The sequence below is a fragment of the Medicago sativa genome, chromosome 8 (assembly GCF_051527215.1).
Source record: "Medicago sativa cultivar Bolivia chromosome 8, Bolivia_mono, whole genome shotgun sequence".
NCBI classification, from domain to species: domain Eukaryota; kingdom Viridiplantae; phylum Streptophyta; class Magnoliopsida; order Fabales; family Fabaceae; genus Medicago; species Medicago sativa.
In genome coordinates, this window is record NC_140756.1 from 22260754 (window position 1) to 22281715 (window position 20962).

Here is a 20962-nt window from a genome sequence, read left to right on the forward strand (position 1 = left end):
CACAATCCCAAAGGGTGGGTAACTATCTAAGGAACTCACCTAGCAAGTTTCTTGTGACGTCTCCAAGCCTCAAGCTCCATCAAGCCAAAACCCTAGCTCTTGATCAACTTGCTTCCTTTGATTATACCATTTCATTCTTGTTGCTTTCTTGCAATCTAAGACACCTTGATCCTTAATCATGAAGAACCATCACTTGAATCTTCTTTGAACTCATCAATAAACAAACCCTAAATCTTACTTCCAAGGTGACTTCAAACTTCCACTCATTTCCATAGTTATTTCTTGCTTACTTTCCAATTCCATGAAATATACCCAACACAAGCTCCAAATCAACTATCAAAAACCTTTACTTCATGCACAAATCCATACCCTAACTTTGAATCCATTCTTGAAAGGAAAGAAAAGAGGAATCAAACCAAATACAAGCTCCCACATGCTTAGAGATCAAGAGGAAACATAATTTCAAGGCTTATCATGGGAGAAGGAAGTTTTAGAAAGGTTTTGGTGAAGAGAATAGAGGAAGAGGGCGTGTGGTAGGAGAGAGAAGGAGGAGAGAAAAATCTTCCAAGAACTTAGAGAGAGAAAGGATGAGATGAAATGAGATATTTTGGGGCCAACTTACTTAAATACCCTTATTGCGTGCAATTACCAATATGCCCTTGCCTTAAACACGTTTGATGCGACACTGATACTTATTCCGTAATGAGCTGATATTCCATAATAAATATTTCCATTACGCTTATTTTCCTTAAACTTTAATCCTCTGGCACGATCGACTGGTAATATACCGATACTGACAGGCGGGATGTTACATTCTACCCCCCTTAAATAAATTTCGTCCTCGAAATTTAGAAACCTGCTACCAATCATCGCAATAAAACTTCCCTTTTTAACTTCGGCTACTTAAAGTCTGATTATACCCACTTCAACAGGTTCAAAGTATTCTTTTCTCATCAAAACATGTCACTTATTCTTCTTTCTTTATTCGCATAACATAATAGTCTCTTCAATTTTACTCTCTCTCTTAAAGTCACAGAGCTATCTTGATACATTGTGTTTGAAACACACCTTGCTACATGTGGACTAGTTACCTCTATTCCATATCTCATTTGCTTAGCATAACCATTCTCATAAGTAACCTTTCATTAACTAAAACACTCAGGATTTGCCTGCAGTACTTTCTTGCATTTGAAAAATCTCATCATGCATACTTCTTACTATGCATACATAAACTTTCTTACCGCATCTTGCGATTTATATCTCTTACGTATGCTACTTATCTTGATGATTATACAAATCTCTTAATTCTTTCAAGCTCTTCAAAAACCTTTCTCACTTGACACGAAGAAGCGAAATTCATTACGTCGGTTCACCTGACAACTTAATAACTAGTCATTGTGGTTCACTTTCCCTTAAAACTTTCTACTAAGTCCTTTTGCACTTGCATTGAACACTTGAATACAAAATCATGCTTCCCGTATGATATTGGTATCATACGAACATTGCCATTTCCTCTTTAAAACTTTATCCTCATAATACTTGCATACTTCCGAATACCCTTCTTATTAATTAATAACGATACCCAATCCATTACTTTACTTCAAGAAATCTCTAAACTTTGGTACATAGGTTCTTGGAACGAACATTTACATGAATAAAGAAAATCTCATTTTGAAACCAAGTTTGTAATGGTACCTCAGAACCACAGGACGAGTCTCTAAATTTTATTAAAAAGGTTTTACAACTCGCCCCAAACTTGTCTATATTAAGTTGGTCCTAAAGTCCTTACGTCTTAAGTGAGCTTGCTCACTTATGGCGTAACTCATCGGTTTCATCAATGTTTAAAAATCATATTTTTAAAACAATTTCATTCCCAAGTTCCTTGATACCAATCTTAACTTTAAGAAAGTTATACTCATAGCTTGACACTATTTTAACCAGTATCATTATCATTTAACAAGTTTGATATAGGAGGGTATGTACTTCATCGTGAAAACCTCATGTATCTTATTCCATTATCATAGCACATGCTCTCTCCAGACTAACCAACAGCTCATCTACACTTTTAACACCACCAGATAGGCAATCCGATTACTTCCTTTGTGATAACTCTAGTCTTTCTCATCTTACTTAAGCAAAGATACTCCCTTTATACTTCTACCTTAATCAACACTGACTGTGTGAGTATCAATACTTACTTGTCACATCGAGAACTCCTCACTAAAATTGTATTATTATCTCCAACATTTTTTGTGAAGATTCTTACTACCAAAGTACCATGGTCACCGTCCACAACTTTACCGAGTAATTCCATGGCGCTACTCTGATTCCCACCAGTTGGCTTTAACCACCACTCTAGTCCATTGAAACGAGTGGACTTCACACTCCTTCTATCATTTCAATAATATCTTCTTGAACTCTTCTCAAAACTTTCTATGTTGCAACCAACACTGCAACCTTGCTCTACCCTTTGCTCGTAAGATTGAATCTCAAGGTAGACTTTTCTCTTGACATATAAATGCCCTAGTTACACTTATTCTCGAGAAATCTCAACTCATAGAGTACATCTTTGTTACTACATACTCACTGCTTCCATGATTTGTCCTTCTGACTTCCCATGGTAAACTCATCTCGCACTTAAACATATCTGCCTTATACATCTAACACGGTATCTTCGTATTCTCTCTTACTACGTTTTGCTTAATCGCACATATGCTTGCTCGTTGATTTTTCTTTCAAAGGAAACTTTGTAAATTAGCACATGGGTTATTGACGTTGATAATTTTCCACTATATACATTTATAAAATATGCTGAACCTATGCCCGAGTTGTTACTCTAAATTCACGGGACGAGTTGACAACACATACGTGCCATCAAATCTTAGTCCTAGTGAGTTTAGTATACCCTACGCGAGTCGTAACAACCGGTACCTGCAAAAATTTCTTTTGAATTTCCGAAATATCAACTTCAATCACCCATACGCATATATCTTTCTAAAATCATATAAACTTTACATTTTAACATCGTAACAAGCCTTAGCAAGTCAATTAAACAAAACATAGATTCGAGGAATACTCTTAGTTCCACAAAAACGTGAACCTTGTGATTTCACACCACTTAACATCTTGCTTAAAGCTTTCTCATCCGTGATGTCCATTCCACATACCGGAACCTTTAAACTCTTAGGCTAAGCTCATTCTTAACTCTTGATACATTAACTTCCCAAGTTACCTTAAACTGAACCGACTTCGTTAATGGTTGCCCGTGCCTTTTCCTATGGAAACCTTAGAATGTGATATGCATTTGTTACTTGATGTCATAAAAAGGTTTTCGTTGCATGAAAAATATTATGAGAACAACCCTCCAATAGTCAACGAAACCCTGGAGATGAATTAACGGTTTTCGGGAAATAGGAAATCTCATTCCAGGTTTGCTATTGGCGAGTTCCTCCAGTTCAATTCTGTGGAAAAGTACTTTACATACAATTATCATTTCTCAAGTAATCCAATGCACATCAATCACTCCTACCTTCATAAAATACTTTATCATCTATGCATGGCAAGCATCAACCTAATTCGATATAATGTTCGGTACGTTGGAAATTAATGCATCAGTCCTGATGACATAAAATTCTCGCTTAAATTCTTAGCTTCTTCCGCTACGAGTAGCTTCCCTCTCTTCGTGTTGCTTAACACAATCTTAATTTTATCACATAACCACTTCCTGAGAGCTTACTAACTCCGTCAACATATGTCGACTTCTCCTTATCTTAAAGCCTTGCGCTGACGTTCTGGAATACAAATACTTCTCATAAAATAAGTCTGTTCCAACAACAAATCTTACTGAAACTTCAGATCATACTTAGACATTTCCAAACTCTTACTTACGGTATACGAAGTATCTTCCACATCTTATCGAACGCCGTCGGAACGCTCCTTTTCTTCATTACCTTACATTCCTGAAAGATTCATACTTCTACTTACTTAGTTCACCGGCCACCTTCTGGCACAAACAAACCCTTACTAGTACCCATTCCGAGTTCTTACTTCTATTCTTACACTTTCCAGTGCATCTTCATTACATACTTCGTCCCTCCAGGGTCCTATTCAGCTCTCAGGCATCCATTCTAATCGTCGAATGCTAAATTGAGTTGATCAGGCTCAACAAACAACAACAACTAGAACATTACCCGGAACCCAATGGTCCCACTACTTTTGTTGTAACTTAATGACCCAAGGCACGGTCTGAATCGACCTGCTCTGATACCAAATGTAACACCCATACTAGACGTATCTAGAAAGTCTAGCATGTGTATTAGTTTAGTACTGGATACATTAAAAATTTACAACATAAAAACTTCGAATGAATATTATATACAACAAATGCGTTCGTACAATAATATTACAACTCAGCTTTTCTAAAGAATAATAAATGCATCCCTTAAAATCCACATCATCCAGCAGCGGGTACGAACGGACACTTGTCGCATCATCCATTCGGCTACTAGCTTGCTAATCCATCTTGATATCTGAAACAAATAAGGATTGGGATGAGACATAATGTCTCAGTGAGTTCCACCTAACCCTAGGCTATAGGCAACCTCGGGGGAAACCTACGGTCACCACGTGTCTACAATACAACCTGACGGTTGATTATACGTGTGTGGGGACTTGCTTTCTTAGACGGCGGTGCTTGCTAGGGCCGTCTTAATATTCTTAACTTGTTATAGGCTTCTCTGCTATACGTGTCATGGCGGTGAAGGGGGAACTAAAACCGCATTGCCAAGAGTACACTCTAAGAATCAAGGCTCTCTTATATCTCTATCATGACACGATTCTAAACCGGACGATTATGGGTAACCTAAGATCGTCGTCGGCATATCTTTCTTTACTTGCTTCTACTTGCTTAATATGTTGTATCTACAACATATCATCTCTTATCACCTAGGTGATTCTTGCTATTTACTACTTCTTGACGAACTACGCCAAGTCTCTACTTGTTCTTGACGATCTACGTCAAGGCTCTATGACATAACATAAACATGTATAATAGATATGCATAGTTAGCTTCATTGATTATGTTAGCGTGTAACAAACAACTTATCTGAGTTCATTTTACGGATTAGTCCCGAGTGGAGTAACCCCGGAAGATAATCCCTTACTACCGGTGATATGCTTAGCAAGAGCGCACCGGACTGCCTTAGTGAACGTGCGGGTCCCTTACGGCTTACCCCATTCCCCTTGGAGAACCTTTTGTACCCAACCTTGGAAGGAATACAAAAGACACGACACCTTAACTTAGTGAAATGCGGCTCCCTTGCGGCTTAACCATTCCCCTTGGGGAACCCCTTGAATCCAATTTGGATAACAAGAGACATGACACTCTTTCTTTCTTAAAAGTCTTAGTCTTATGCATGAAAATTAACTTAAACATGCTAACTCTTTACCTCGGATCCCTAGACGATCCCACTAGAGGTAACTATATGCTTGCTCAACTTACTTTGTGAATGGATATAAAATCAATTCACGTCTTGCCATACTCGTATGGCACTTGCTTCTATGCGAAGATAATACTCTCATTACCTCGCGTCTATCAAGCATATTACTAATTCAAAGCATTCTATTCTTTCTAACTATTCTAGTTCTCGATAACTATACCGAGGCTCTAGTTCTTCCCTTTTCTTAAGGATTATCTTGCTACCCGAAACAACCTTCATACTCTCGCTTACCATGCTTTACCATACTTGCAAAACACTTGGTTCATTTAAAAGAAAGTCTCCTTTCAAAGCTTAACAATTAGGACCTTGGTTTGAGGGGTTTATTTCTCTTAAAAAGACTGCACAAGAAAAACCGCTCGCGAAACGCCGAAACGACCTGAGGCGAACAAACAATGGGTTTCCCCACTGTGTAGCTCGCCTAGGCGAGTAAATTGGTGTGGGAGGCGAGCTCCTACTCGCCATGGCGAGTTGGGGGCGAGCAGGACCCCCTGTTCGGCCCTCTAGCTCGCCTCGCGAGCCATTTGCTCGCCGTGGCGAACTGTGACAGTCCTGCAACTTCCAAATTGATATTTTTGACTTAAAAACCTCAAACCAAGCATCCCCAAGTGCTATATGACCCTTAGGATCATTAGAAACCTGTAAAAACAGTCATGGAACAAGTATACACAAGTGTAGCAAGCATGGTAAGAAAAGGGGCAACTAGCTTATATTTTAAGAACCCTAAAATACATATTATCTTTGCAAGATAAATACACAATCCCAAAGGGTGGGTAACTATCTAAGGAACTCACCTAGCAAGTTTCTTGTGACGTCTCCAAGCCTCAAGCTCCATCAAGCCAAAACCCTAGCTCTTGATCAACTTGCTTCCTTTGATTATACCATTTCATTCTTGTTGCTTTCTTGCAATCTAAGACACCTTGATCCTTAATCATGAAGAACCATCACTTGAATCTTCTTTGAACTCATCAATAAACAAACCCTAAATCTTACTTCCAAGGTGACTTCAAACTTCCACTCATTTCCATAGTTATTTCTTGCTTACTTTCCAATTCCATGAAATATACCCAACACAAGCTCCAAATCAACTATCAAAAACCTTTACTTCATGCACAAATCCATACCCTAACTTTGAATCCATTCTTGAAAGGAAAGAAAAGAGGAATCAAACCAAATACAAGCTCCCACATGCTTAGAGATCAAGAGGAAACATAATTTCAAGGCTTATCATGGGAGAAGGAAGTTTTAGAAAGGTTTTGGTGAAGAGAATAGAGGAAGAGGGCGTGTGGTAGGAGAGAGAAGGAGGAGAGAAAAATCTTCCAAGAACTTAGAGAGAGAAAGGATGAGATGAAATGAGATATTTTGGGGCCAACTTACTTAAATACCCTTATTGCGTGCAATTACCAATATGCCCTTGCCTTAAACACGTTTGATGCGACACTGATACTTATTCCGTAATGAGCTGATATTCCATAATAAATATTTCCATTACGCTTATTTTCCTTAAACTTTAATCCTCTGGCACGATCGACTGGTAATATACCGATACTGACAGGCGAGATGTTACAAAGTCCGATGGAGTGATGGTGATGGAACGCGTGGTATCAGAGAGAAAGATAATAAGGAATTTTTTTTAGTAGGGTAGTACTTAGTAGTACTACCGGGCTATAATTTTTTTTTAGGCCCATACTTTGGGGAGGCCCAGCTTCATTGAGCTCTTTGCACACCCCCAAGGTCCAGCCCTGGTTTGGACAAAGAGATTGTGTTCATACTTTTAAGAACTAATCATTACCCCAAAGTAAATCATTTTCCCACAAAACAATGATTAGAAACAAATACATGAAGCATGTATTTAGTACTATCATCTCCATACGCCCTCATTCAAATCCAAAGGATAGAGAGACATGAGCAAATAGTGATTGACGAGGTGATCATGTTTTCTAATATTCTTACATTAGGCACCCAACTAATTCACATATAAAATATGATACTTTTTTATGCATTGTGTCTTCTAAATCAACTGTATAAAAGCTATTTTCCGTTAAAAATTTAAACTTATGGATAATGTTTTGGAAGCTTTTCATTATTTTTTCATGCTTTTATTTGTTTTTTAGTTTTGACTTATTTAATGTTATTTTAAACCGCGTAAATGATATAGTTTTTTCAATATATAAAATAAGAATGTACATGAAGTTCTACTTGTTTTTCATAGAAACTATACTATTTTTTTCATTTTATGTGTTTTCTAATTGTAAAATTTGAGGAAGGAAACTCACCTTATCGAACAAATATATTAGTTTATTTATGTAGTTGTCAACCAGTATTTTTATACTTGTTTTAAAATGCATTGTCTAATCTATTTTTTTTGTTTAAAGTTTTTGGAATTTAATATTTTTGCTTTTAGTTTGTGATACTCACATAATGGATCATGTAACTTAATTGAAACTATAGTATTAGTTTAAATAAATATATTGGCTACAAGTTGAAGAAATTTTTTAGAAGAACTAAAATAAAAAGTTAACATTATTATAAGGACCAAAAACATATTTAACCCTAATTAATAAAAATGTTATAAACATACTTCGATTTAAAAAATATCATAGGAAGAGCATCTAATTTTTACTTTAAATAAAAAAAAACATGGTCAATGTTAACATGTGCCCTGAGGGCATATGTTAGGGAATTTATAATAGAAATAATTATCTTAAAAGTTGTGCATTCAACTTTATTCAACTTTTCAAAATCAAACTTTTGTTCTTTTCTATGAAAAATTTCTAATTTTAGATTCCTTAACCTGTGCCCTAAGGGCACAAGAAAACAAGACCCAAAAAACATTTAAAGACAAATTTTGTGTTTGGATATTTTTTTTAGCACTTTCGACATCCATTCATCGCCAACACAGATTATCAAAACTGCCACTGTGCTTAAACTTTTCCCTACACGAATGGTTAACCATTTAACGCGCTAAAAGGGTCGTTTGAGAGCCAATATCGTTATGATTGGAGCGTGTTCTCCACGCTCTATATCTGCGAGTGTAGATAAATATCTCTTAACAATATCCTTTCGCTCTCGTTAATAACCGTTTTAAAAAAACACGCAACGAAATTTCTTTTTTTCCATTTTCCCACTTTCTAAAAACAGAAATTGGAAGCTTCATTTCATTTTTCATTTTTTTTTCTCAGTTTTCTTCTCTTAGGTAAAACGATTCTCTCTTTCTCTCTCTAATTTCTATGCTTTCTATTTTTTTTTTAATATGAAAAAAATGTTAATGCTAATAGTTATTTGTTTTAGACAAATTCTTATTAATTAAAGTGAGGTTAATAGTCATTTTAAGTATCCGAGAGAATTTGAACTTTGTGCCTCGAAGTTATAAGTCTAAACTCTTACCACTGAGTTAGAAACTCAATGAGTGTTGAATTATTTGTAATTAACACTTGTTAGGATTAGTTTCTTTGAGATTATTTACTAACATAAGCATTTGTGATAGTGTTTCGGAGAACTTATATAAAACAGCTTATTTCATAAGCTGTTTAGGATAGGTTATGAAAGTTGCTTATAGATTATACGAAAACAGTTTGACTTTACCAGTGAGTTGATACTTGAATGACTGTTGAACTATTTGTGATTAACGCTTGTTAGGATTAGCTTGTTTGAGATTATTTACTGACATAAGCATAAGCATTTGTAACAGTGTTTCGGAGAGGTTATGAAAACTGTTTGTTGATTATATGAAAACAATTTGACTCTATTTTATCATGTGTTATATAAATAGTTTGTTCATAAGTGCTTATAAGATAAGTGTTTATTCTATGAGGTGGAAAAGTTGTTTTTACAATTAGGGGCTAATTTGTGTACTCTTTATCATTTGTTTCAGGAATGATTTGAGAAAGGGTTATGTATGAGTAGTTTGGTTTGGAAGAAAAAATGGATATAGGTTTTAGCTTACCACAGTCAAAACTAGCTTTCAATGGTTTCGATTCTTGTTGTGCTTTTGTTTGTAATTCGAGGAACATTTTGAAAGCTCGTTGTGGAAGAGAGTTAAGAGTTTCGAATTTGAAGTTGAATTTGTTGTGTAGGAGTAGTAAACTTTTTAGGGGAAATAGGGGAGTTTGGCTTAAGTGTCAGGGAAATGATTCTTATGCATATGATAATGGGAATGGTAGGAATGTTGATAATTCGAAAGGTTTGAATGAGGAGTCGAATTCGGGGTCGATTTCTGGTGCGGAATTAGGTGAACCTTTGGGAGAAGTTGGGGGTCAGGTAGAAGTAGAGGTACAAAGTGTGGATGAATTGAAAGAATTGTTGCAAAAGGCGTTGAAGGAATTAGAAGCTGCTAGAGTAAATAGTATTGTGTTTGAGGAAAAGGTTAAAAAGATATCGGAAACTGCGATATCTTTGCAAGATGAAGCATCAAGAGCTTGGAATGATGTTAATTCTACACTTGATATTATTCAGGAAATTGTGAGTGAAGAATTTATTGCGAAAGAAGCTGTTCAAAATGCAACAATGGCTCTTTCTTTAGCTGAGGCGAGGCTTCAAGTAGCCGTTGAATCTTTGGAAGTTGTAAATGACAATTATAGTTCCGCACAAGGTTCCAACGAGAGTGATGGTGGTAAAGATGTAGGGCAAGAGGATAAAGAACGTGTGGTTGCTCAGGAAGATATCAAGGATCGTCAGACAAATTTAGCGTGTTGTGAGGCTGAGTTGAGGCGATTGCAAAGTAGAAAAGAGGAGTTGCAGAATGAAGTGAATAAGTTGCATGAAATTGCTGAAAAAGCTCAGTTGACTGCTGTGAAAGCGGAGGAGGATGTCAATGACATAATGCATTTAGCCGAGCAAGCTGTTGCCCTTGAACTTGAGGCTGCAAAGCGTGTTAACGATGCAGAGATTGCATTTCAGAGAGCAAACAAGTCTGTCATTAGCGTTAATGCTGACACCACAGATACTCTACCAGTAGAAGATGTTGTGGCCCTCCCAGAGGAGGAGAAATTGGTTCAACATTTTTCTGGGGATGCTGCTGTTAAAGGAGATCTCGAGTCATCAAGTGGTGACGAGTCTTTGGTTGCCGCAGAATCACTAGAGACGCAGTCCAATAAAACCAGCCAAACCTTGGAAGACACAACTGAATCTGATTATCTGAGTGATCATGATAATGGACAGTTAAGCTTAGACTCTTCTAAAGAAGCTGAACTCGAAGTAGAGAAGTCGAAGAATGTTGTTCAAACAAAAAAACAAGACACGCAAAAAGAATCGACTAGGGATAATTCACCATCTGCTCCCAAGTCATCATTAAAGAAGTCCTCCAGATTTTTTCCTGCATCATTTTTCTCCTCTAGTACAGATGAGTTTGATTACTCACTAGCATCAGTTTTCAATGATCTTGTGGAATCTGCACAGAAGCAATTACCAAAGCTGATTGTTGGGTTATTGTTAGTTGGAGCAGGGTGTGTATGATATTTATTTGTCTTGCTCCTTTTTCTCGCTGTTACCTTTTGTTAGACCATCGCAGAAACACTTTATTTGGAAGTATATATAAATCATATGGCTGGCCTAGAATATGTAATGTACAAGAGTAATACATATGAAATATTAAGTTGATAATTTTTAGCTTTTAGTGCAACATGATAGAAAAGTATGAAATATTCACTGCTTTGTTTAAAAACTGATCATGAAATAAAAGTTTCTGCCATGGGGATGGGAAAGTTGTTCTGTCTTTTATAGGACACTATTTGTCATTATGTTAATTAGACGAAAAGATCATTATGAAGGTTTTGCTGTTTTACTAGAACTGGTGGACTTTTATTTCAGGCTCACCTTCTATGCCAACCGAGCCGAGAGGAGTTCTCAGCTGCTTCAGCAGCCAGAAGTCATTGCAACCACAGTTGAAGAAGTTTCCTCAAGTGCAAGGCCTCTAGTTAGACAACTTCAAGAACTCCCCAATAGAATTAAGAAAGTTATTGCGTCGATACCTGAACAAGAGGTGTGATCTTTTTACTTATTAATTTTGATGCTCGATTCAATAGGTTTCATCTGACTCTGGATTGTATTTATTGTAGGTGAGCGACGAGGAAGCTTCCCTCTTTGACATGCTTTGGCTATTACTTGCAAGTGTTATATTTGTCCCTCTATTTCAAAAAATTCCTGGAGGTAAATTGGTTGCTGTGTTTCCTAAATGACGGTTTCAACATAATCTTTCAAAGTTTGACCAATGTTTTACTTTAGTTTGAATTTGATTAGGCTACAAACTTTATATATTGCTCATATGAAGCTTTGGTGCATAGATTATATCTACTGCTTCTTTTAGCTCACGACTCTTTTCCTTATTCACTGTTTGTTAGTCTGATTCTGACAATAAATTGACCCGTAATGATCAAAACAAATTTGGTTACTTAAATTGTTAAGTATTTCTATCATTCTAAAAAGCCAACCAGTAACAGATTTATGCTTCCGTGTATGTGAAACATTTTTATAAAATTCATAATCTGATAAAATTGATTGTCTAACATTCACATATTGTTTCGCTGATTGTGTGTCCTTTATCTGCAACAACGTTTAGGCAGTCCTGTTCTTGGTTACTTGGCTGCTGGAATCTTGATTGGGCCTTATGGACTCTCCATTATTCGCAATGTTCATGGGACAAAAGCAATCGCTGAATTTGGAGTTGTTTTCCTGTTATTTAATATTGGCCTGGAGGTGGAGCTTGACATATGATCTTGTTGTACCATAACTTTGATTATCTCCTTATTGAAAAATAAATTGAAGCTTTGAACTGTTTTTTCCTAGCTCTCCGTGGAAAGGCTTAGTTCAATGAAGAAATATGTCTTTGGAGTAGGCTCTGCTCAGGTGAATGTGGAACTCCATCTTTTACCTTTGTAGTAAGAAAATATCAAAATTATATTGTAATATACTGATTATTTGATTCTAAGAAGAATTTAGATCATCAGTTGGAGTTTATCTGCACATCTCCTTACATATCATGATTTGTTCCTTATTTAGTTAAGACTAAGAGTCTAATATTAATATAAATAAGGATTAGTCATAAGTGCTTCGTCTTATGTAACAACATCCAATACATAATTCACTGCATACCAATATAATTTTACTGTTTAGTATTCCTTATCCTCCCTCCACACCTAAACGGCTAAATCCTAAAACCTCAAAACTTGTTAGTATTCTTTACCTGATGATGTCCTATTTATATGCTAGTAATTTACAAGCCAACAATTCTCACCATGTTTGAATAAATGCAGGTTTTGTTGACTGCCGCAGTGATTGGGTTGGTGGCTCATTATGTTTGTGGCCAAGCTTGCCCTGCTGCTATTGTCATTGGGAATGGCCTGGCATTATCATCAACTGCTGTTGTTCTGCAGGTACATATCTTGAGTATTGTTTGCTTTTAAGTTCTTACTATAGGGGTATACATTCAAACAGTCTAGTCAGTTTAACCAATCCAGCTTTATGCCATTGTTTAATGTATGTTCTGAGATTGTGATATCTAGCTATTTTAAAAGCACAAATTAATTGTAAAAGGATTTTGTTCTGGCATGTATCTGTTGACAAATATAAAGACATTTATGGTTGTCACGAGTTTAAATATTTAGGGTTGGAGTCAAGACTTTGTTCTTTCTATATTCTGAGTCCTCCATGTTGCAATATTTCAAGTGAACTTGTTTTACAGGTGTTACAGGAGAGAGGTGAGAGCACATCACGACATGGACGAGCTACATTTTCTGTATTACTTTTTCAGGTTACTTCATACCTTACCTATCTATCTAGAAAGTAGAAAATAAAGGATTTCTCTGTGAAATACAATATTGTATTATATATTATATGTTAATACTTGTGATATATAGTTGACTAAACTTTGTCTTTTTTAGTATGTTATTAAGTATAGATCCACAACTAGTGTCTTCTCTGTATGTTTTTTCCCGATCTTGTTGATTTCTATGTTAATTTGTTGGTTTTACATTGGTTGTTTTTTAGCTCTTTACTGCCTTTGGTATTGCAATATTTTGACCAAAACTGACTATTTCTTCTTTGTTTATACACAGGATTTGGCTGTCGTCGTCTTGCTAATACTCATACCTCTTATTTCACCTAATTCTTCCAAAGGAGGGGTAACACTTTCTAGCACCTTTTGTTTAAAATACTTCATCAGATGTTTTCATGAAGTTAAGAAAGTGGCTAGTTAAATTTGTATGAACTCCTGTGTAGCATGAGAAAGTGTATAACAATTGTGTTCCATGTTGTTCATAGAACTTGCATTTAATTGCATAATTATTTTTTATTTTTTTATATTTGAAGTTGGTTCATGTTAAGAGCTTGATTGGGTTAATTTTGCTTTCTAGTTATGACCATCACCGTCAATTCTATGCCTATACTGTAGTTGCTGCTACTATTATCTTTCTGTAAAATATTAGTATCTGTTTTCAGGTTGGCTTTCAAGCCATTGCTGAAGCTCTTGGTCTGGCTGCCGTTAAGGCTGCAGTTTCCATCACTGCAATAATTGCAGGTGGACGATTGGTAAGTCGTATTCACTAAAACTGAGGTGTTAGCAGTGTGATTTCTAATTATTAAAATGTAATCTGAATCTGGAAGGTGATGTTTAAGAATATATTCTTGAAGGTTTAGCATGATATATATTATAAATGATCCTTTGAAGCACTCAATATGTTGACATCTAAAAGTTGATAAGGACGAGTTTTAGTACAAATTACTGACTGAATGCTGCAAATTGCTTTGTATATTTTATAATGATTGGTAATCTGGTGTTGTGAAAATTCAGATATGGTAGTTATCATGGTGGATGGAAGTTACCAACTCAGTTGCTTAGAGTGGTTGAGATGAGTTTTGTACTGTTACACATACACATGTGGTCCTGGTTGAAGTTTGTAGGCTAAGAGGGGTTAATTAATTGTAGCAGGCATTTTGAAACATATACGTTTTTTCAGAGGATGATCTCTTTATTTCTGCTCTTGCATTCATTCTAAAGGCATCTTATGATATTACTTTGTCACAGACATGACTTTTGGAATGTGATTTCCCACTCTTCTTTTGTCCAGCTCCTTCGACCTATATACAAGCAGATTGCAGAAAATCAGAATGCAGAAATATTTTCTGCCAATACACTCTTCGTTGTTCTTGGGACCAGCCTTCTCACAGCCAGGGTAGGTGTTTGAATCACTGCTTTTCCTTTTTTCCTTTGATTTATTCATGTGACCATTGAAGTCATAATTTGTCTGTACGGTGCTAGCCTGACTCCTTTACATTTTTTCAAATGTAAATTTTATTTGAAACAGGCAGGCCTGTCCATGGCTTTGGGAGCATTTTTGGCTGGTTTACTACTGGCAGAAACTGAATTTTCGTTACAGGTCGAATCTGATATTGCTCCATACCGTGGCCTTCTATTGGGCCTCTTCTTTATGACGGTGGGTGCTTGATGTTCGAATTCAAAAGTGAATTAATCGTATGGTTTATATATTCAGCATCATCTATTTTATACTTTATTAAACTTCTGTTCAATTACTTACATTGGAATAACTATTATATGAATCTTGCCATTTCTCAAAAAGAAGAAAGAACTTTATATGAATCTTCAACGGAAAGGAATGGCTGACTTGAGGTTTGTGACTTTTCAGGTTGGAATGTCAATTGATCCAAAACTACTTCTTTCAAACTTTCCAGTCATCATAGGGACATTGGGACTCTTGATATGTGGCAAGACACTCTTGGTTGCTTTGATCGGCAAAATTTTTGGTATTTCAATTATATCCGCCATCAGAGTTGGGCTACTTCTTGCTCCTGGAGGAGAGTTTGCATTTGTGGCTTTTGGCGAAGCTGTTAATCAGGTTTTTTTCCTTGAAAACTCTTTACCGTGCCAAGAGTGTCTGGTTAATATATAAGTATCTGCCATATTCATGTGAAAAAATGAAAGTTGAAAAAACCAGAAACATTGATCAATTTTGATTGCTGCTAAGAATTTTCTTCCTCTTTGAAAATTAATCTGCTGTAAAAGCTAATATTTTTGCTAATTGACATTTTGGTAGGGTATAATGTCTTCCCAGTTGTCCTCTTTGCTGTTCCTTGTTGTTGGAATTTCAATGGCCCTTACGCCATGGCTAGGCGAAGGAGGCCAGCTGATTGCTTCCCGTTTTGAGCAACATGATGTTCGAAGCTTATTACCTGTAGAAAGTGAGGTGAGATTGCTTTCATTATTGGTTGACATGGACTTCCTTTAATTGCAAGTGGTTGTGAAATTTCCAGCTTTTGCACCACCCATTGTTGGCTTTCTTGCTGGTGGACTAAACCCTGTCTTTTGATCAGGATTAACTTTTTCAAATTAGTTAACCGTGTTTATTATAAAATTTAGTTTAATTCACGTTAGGAACATATTAATTTAGCATCTTATTTTTTATTTAGATTTGACAAAAGATTAGCGATTGACATCGTTTTGGTTTACCTCTTTTTCAGACAGACGATCTCCGTGATCATATCATTATTTGTGGATTTGGGCGAGTTGGCCAGGTGAGTTGTTTCTTTTCTGTTCTATTTTATTAGTTTTCATAATCAATCTAAGCATAAATGTTTACCTTTTGTTATTCTCAGATCATTGCACAACTTCTTTCGGAGCGACTTATTCCTTTTGTTGCACTAGATGTGCGAAGGTAACTTGATCAAACTGAAACTATTTTCCTTGTAAAATTGTTTATGTTGTAAAATAAAACACCTTTACTACATTGAATTAGCATTTTGATTAGCCTAGCTTTGCTGTTTGATTGTGCATTAGTTTCTGATATTCTTTCCAAATACTTCAATCTTCATGTACCATTCATTTCCCCCCCAACCAAACATGAAGTAAAATGCATGAAGTACCAGTCTACCATATATCATGTCTGCAATTTTGGATGGGAAATGGAAGTTATTGTCCTGACTTGCCTTAATATTTTCTAATGTTCTCAGTGAAAGAGTGGCAATTGGGCGTTCCTTGGATCTTCCTGTTTACTTCGGCGATGCTGGTAGTCGAGAGGTAGTGCGCATAACTAAAATAATTAAGCTCGTATAGGTGTTCATTACTTGACATGCTTTGTGTTGCGTGATAAGGTCCTACATAAAGTCGGGGCTGGAAGGGCAAGTGCTGCAGCAATAACTCTAGATTCTCCTGGTGCAAACTATAGAACAGTTTGGGCTCTGAGCAAACACTTCCCAAATGTGAAGACTTTCGTTCGCGCTCATGATGTTACTCATGGATTGAATTTAGAAAAAGCTGGAGCTACCGCCGTAATATTCTGATACCTCTTCTATCATTTCTGTTATCATTGCCTTATCGTATAACTTTTAAACGGTCATTGTCGAACACTTTTTTCTCAACTATTGCATATCTATTGATAAATTGGCTATTATTGGACTACTTAGTGTAGACCTTGTCGTTCTTATGCATCTTGTGTTTCTGTTGCTTGCATTTGCAGGTTGTCCCAGAGACCTTGGAACCAAGTCTTCAACTAGCCGCAGCAGTGCTTTCTGAGGTAACTATCCTAATGTTATTGGAACAAATATATTGACCTAATGGAAAAACATTTTATGTCAATATTTTGTTACACCCTTATCTTATGATGACAAACACCAGTAAATGATTATGTTTATCTGTCGTCATGATTGAAACTTTAGGTCACAATAGCTGTTGCCAAAAATATGCTTGTTTTCTCTGCATTGTATGATTGATTTACTCAAATTTCTGGCCAAATATTCTTAGAAATGGTGTAAGCATATTTTTGTTCTTTATTGCATGGAAAATTAGCTGCATGATAGCAATTTCGAAAGTGTACCAAATTGAACAAACCTTAAGTTGCTGTTGCTCCGGTTAATCAAATGAACAAAACTGCACATGATCTTACTGACGATACTCGTTAAACTTGAAATGGTAAAAGGTGAAAATAAGGCAGATTTTAATATAGGGCATGACTTCATTCAAAACAAACAAAAGGGTTCTTATCATGTGACTTTACTAGTTGATGAAATGCTGAAGCATTGAGATAGACAATCTGTTATCTGAACATTTCTCTCTTCAGGTTAAACTTCCTGCATCGGAGATTGCGGCAACAATTAATGAATTCAGATCCCGCCATCTGGCCGAACTTACAGAAGTACGTGTTTCTTAAACTCATCCATGCACACAAAATAAGAAAACTTTGTCACTATCAACTCTGTTGTGACTCTCAATGTTCACATACTACATGTTCACTCTTGCATATAGTCTATGCTATTAATAAACACAGTTCAGTTATCCATGTTACACCACATGGCAGCATCTCCATCCTCAGATTAAATATTTAATCTTCTACGCCACATGTAAATTTATATATTTGAATGAATGTATGTGACTTTTGGTCTTTTTATTCAGCTATCTGAAACAAGTGGAAGTTCTCTTGGTTACGGATATAGTAGAATGATGAGCAAACCCAAAACGCAATCTCCCGATTCAATTGACGACTCCCCAGTCCCTGAAGGGTCGACATGAAGTTTTTATGCGATTTATACAAAGCAGCAGAAGGCAAAAAGAAAATTAATTACTTTGGGAAATTGTATAGAAGATCAAACTGGTCAATTATTTGTGAACATTGTACAGAAATATATCTGCATCGAAGATGCGAAATCTGTAATTGTTATTTCTTTCACTTGTTGTAAATTATCATTCATATTCTTTCTCAGATTTCTGATAAGGATTATACCACTGTTGTATGTAACAATCATTGATGTTGTTTCATATTCTTTGGCTTTTGAAAGAATGTATAAAATTGCCTTGTACTTTCAGTGTCTACTAGTACATGCTTATGTATTTATGGCTACTCACTGACCATGTTGTAAAATTCTTTTTTTGGCAGTGGTCGGGGTTTTTCACCCCGAACCTTGCATATTTTATGCATTGTCCCAACCAACTGAGCTAAGCTCAAGAGGACTCCATGTTGTAAAATTCTAAACGTAGCTATAAATTATTGCAATACTCCTGCCTTGGATTTTTTATTTTTTATGGTAAAAGAACTTTAATTAAAAACTATAATGATAATACATGACAGTACAAGGAGTGAGTTTGTTTACTTCAAAAAAGGAGTTTGTTTGTTCCATAGTCACATAATTCGCGGTTCGTTCCGGTACGGGTACGGGTACGGGTTCGCGGTACGCGACAGGAGAAGAATTCGGTACGTATAGGGGTATACAGCTTCGGTACGCTCCGGTTCGTAGTAGTAATAATACCTAAATAAATATAGTGAGCTATAAAAAAAAGTATTTGTTTTACCTAATTTCTTCTACCAAGTTTCTCACTCTCCACTCTTTGTTCATGTTCTTCTCACTCAGTCCTCAACTCATGGTGATTCATTTTATATTTACTTTGTAGTCTAAACCTTTTTTTCAACCAATCAGCGGTAACCATGCTTTGGTACGCTTGGTTCGCTGGTTTGTGTGTACCAATACGCCGAAGTACCCGAATTCGGTACTCACGTACCAATTCGCAATTCTCCCTTGATTACACGAATTATGTGACTATGGTTTGTTCACATCTTGTAGGGCCATTTCCCCTCCATCCACTTTAATGAGCCAGCTCTAGTGGTTAAGTTCCTTAGAGCAGCTCCAATGGTGAATTTTACTATTTTGTGGTCCTATTGAGCAACATCATTTTAAAACAACTCATTCATTTTTTGCTCTAAGACCATCCATAATGGGAGGGTCTTCCTTTTGAAGACGCGGTAACTAATAAGTACTTGCATTGTGTTACATTAAGCACTCTCTTTTAAGAAACTTGTATGAGATTTTGGGCTAGAGAGATTAAGTGTTTATTAAGTATAATTATTAAAAAAATAATTAGTCAAGTGCACACGTGAGACTCATTTAAGTATTAAAAAATCGATATCTCTAATGTAGATGCTCTAACAATGCAACTCTAAAATACTCATACTAGGTCTCACATTTTTACCTCACATATTAATATTTTGTTCAAGTTTGTTGTTTTTTTTTTTTGGGTTCAATAGCCTAGTGGCTAGATCACACACTTTTAAAGTGTGTAGAAGTGGGGAATCCGGGGTTCGAACCCCAGCCCCTGCAAACATTATCCCTGGTAGCTACCAACTGAGCTACACTTACGGGACGTTCAAGTTTGTTGTTTCTTGTGGTTTAAAATTATATTGGATCCCACAATGATATAAATATGTAAATTAAAGCGGCGTTACTTCAATAAGTAACAATTACTCCATCCGGTCTTATTTAAAAAAAATTGACTTTTTTGATTCATTGCATAAATGATGTATTTGGTCTATATTCTAGACAAGATACATTAATTACTCAATGAATCTAAAAGTCAATTTTATTTTATTTTTATAAATAAGACCGGAAGGAATATTACAAGGTAGGGTACTCCAAAAGAAAAACCAGCAATTGACGTTACTCGTCAAACTAGCTAAAATACCACTCAAGGAAAAAACATTGTTTAAAATGTAATATAGAAAAAAATTATGAAAACATGGAACTAATTTTGTAATAAAAAATTTCTTTTATATAAAATGTATATTCCAAACAAATTAAATTATTTAAAAAAATATTTTTATTACGATAAACAAACAAAAAATAGATTTAAATTTTTTTTATAAATTTCTAAATTATCAAATATTAAATTCACTTTTATTTGAACTAACAAAAAGACGGGCACTCACGTGTCCATCTTTTTGCTCTTTTTATTGCGCTATCATTTGAAAATTATGAACGGTATTTTTTTATAACATTTTGATTAAAAATAAAAATATAAATGTTTGTTACTTTCAAGTTATAACAAACCAAAATAACTATGATTATCTATTTCAATGACATCAACAATATAACAAAAAATTATAATCTAAATTCTTTTTTTAACACATCAACAACAATCTTTATTATATAAAAAGTTGTTTGAGGGTATAATTGGAATGAAAAAAAACATAAGTATAAATATATTTATCTAGTTTGTTACACTTTTTAAATGATAAACAAAAAAAAACAGACATATATACATTCATATCTATTTGTTATATGTGTTATTTGTATTGAAAATTAAAAGCATTTTTGGAAAGAGAAAAAAAAATCAACACAAAATAGTGAATTATTTTCTTTATATATAGTATAGATAGATTTTAATTTTCTTAAAACAATTTTTTTTAAGGGTTAATTATGTTTTTGATCCCTACAAAATTGCGACCTTTTAACTTTAGTCCTTACTTAATTTTAATAGTGATCAAAAACGTAATTTTGTAGTGATCAAAAACATAATTAACCCTTTTTTTAATTAAGCTTACAAGGTCGCAATTTTGTAGTGATCAAAAACATAATTAACCCTTTTTTTAATTAAGCTATAAAAAGATACTAAATTAATTTACTAGACTTGGTCCCCAAGTTTGTGTTTATTCCCACCCTTATATATATTTACCCCAATTTACCTATTCAGTTTC

The 20962-nt window shown here is 35.3% G+C and overlaps 1 protein-coding gene across 2 annotated transcripts; it reads left to right on the top strand.

Annotated features, from left to right (window-relative positions):
• The first annotated feature begins 8613 nt into the window (after nucleotides 1–8613).
• On the top strand, nucleotides 8614–18302 carry LOC146897829 (K(+) efflux antiporter 2, chloroplastic-like). 2 transcript variants are annotated; one of them, XM_085733836.1, is made up of 21 exons: nucleotides 8614–8691; nucleotides 9370–10939; nucleotides 11304–11475; nucleotides 11552–11642; nucleotides 12052–12188; nucleotides 12279–12338; nucleotides 12746–12865; nucleotides 13174–13242; nucleotides 13547–13612; nucleotides 13929–14018; nucleotides 14558–14662; nucleotides 14795–14923; nucleotides 15134–15343; nucleotides 15542–15691; nucleotides 15966–16019; nucleotides 16101–16159; nucleotides 16455–16521; nucleotides 16596–16772; nucleotides 16961–17017; nucleotides 17561–17635; nucleotides 17893–18302. In XM_085733836.1, exons 2-21 carry the CDS (start codon nucleotides 9420–9422, stop codon nucleotides 18007–18009), a joined length of 3525 nt encoding a protein of 1174 aa, XP_085589962.1. In that variant the 5' UTR covers nucleotides 8614–8691; nucleotides 9370–9419; the 3' UTR covers nucleotides 18010–18302. The 2 variants fall into 2 exon arrangements, with proteins under 2 accessions (XP_085589962.1, XP_085589963.1); XM_085733837.1 differs by lacking the exon at nucleotides 8614–8691 and adding an exon at nucleotides 9028–9082.
• The last annotated feature ends 2660 nt before the right edge of the window (nucleotides 18303–20962 follow it).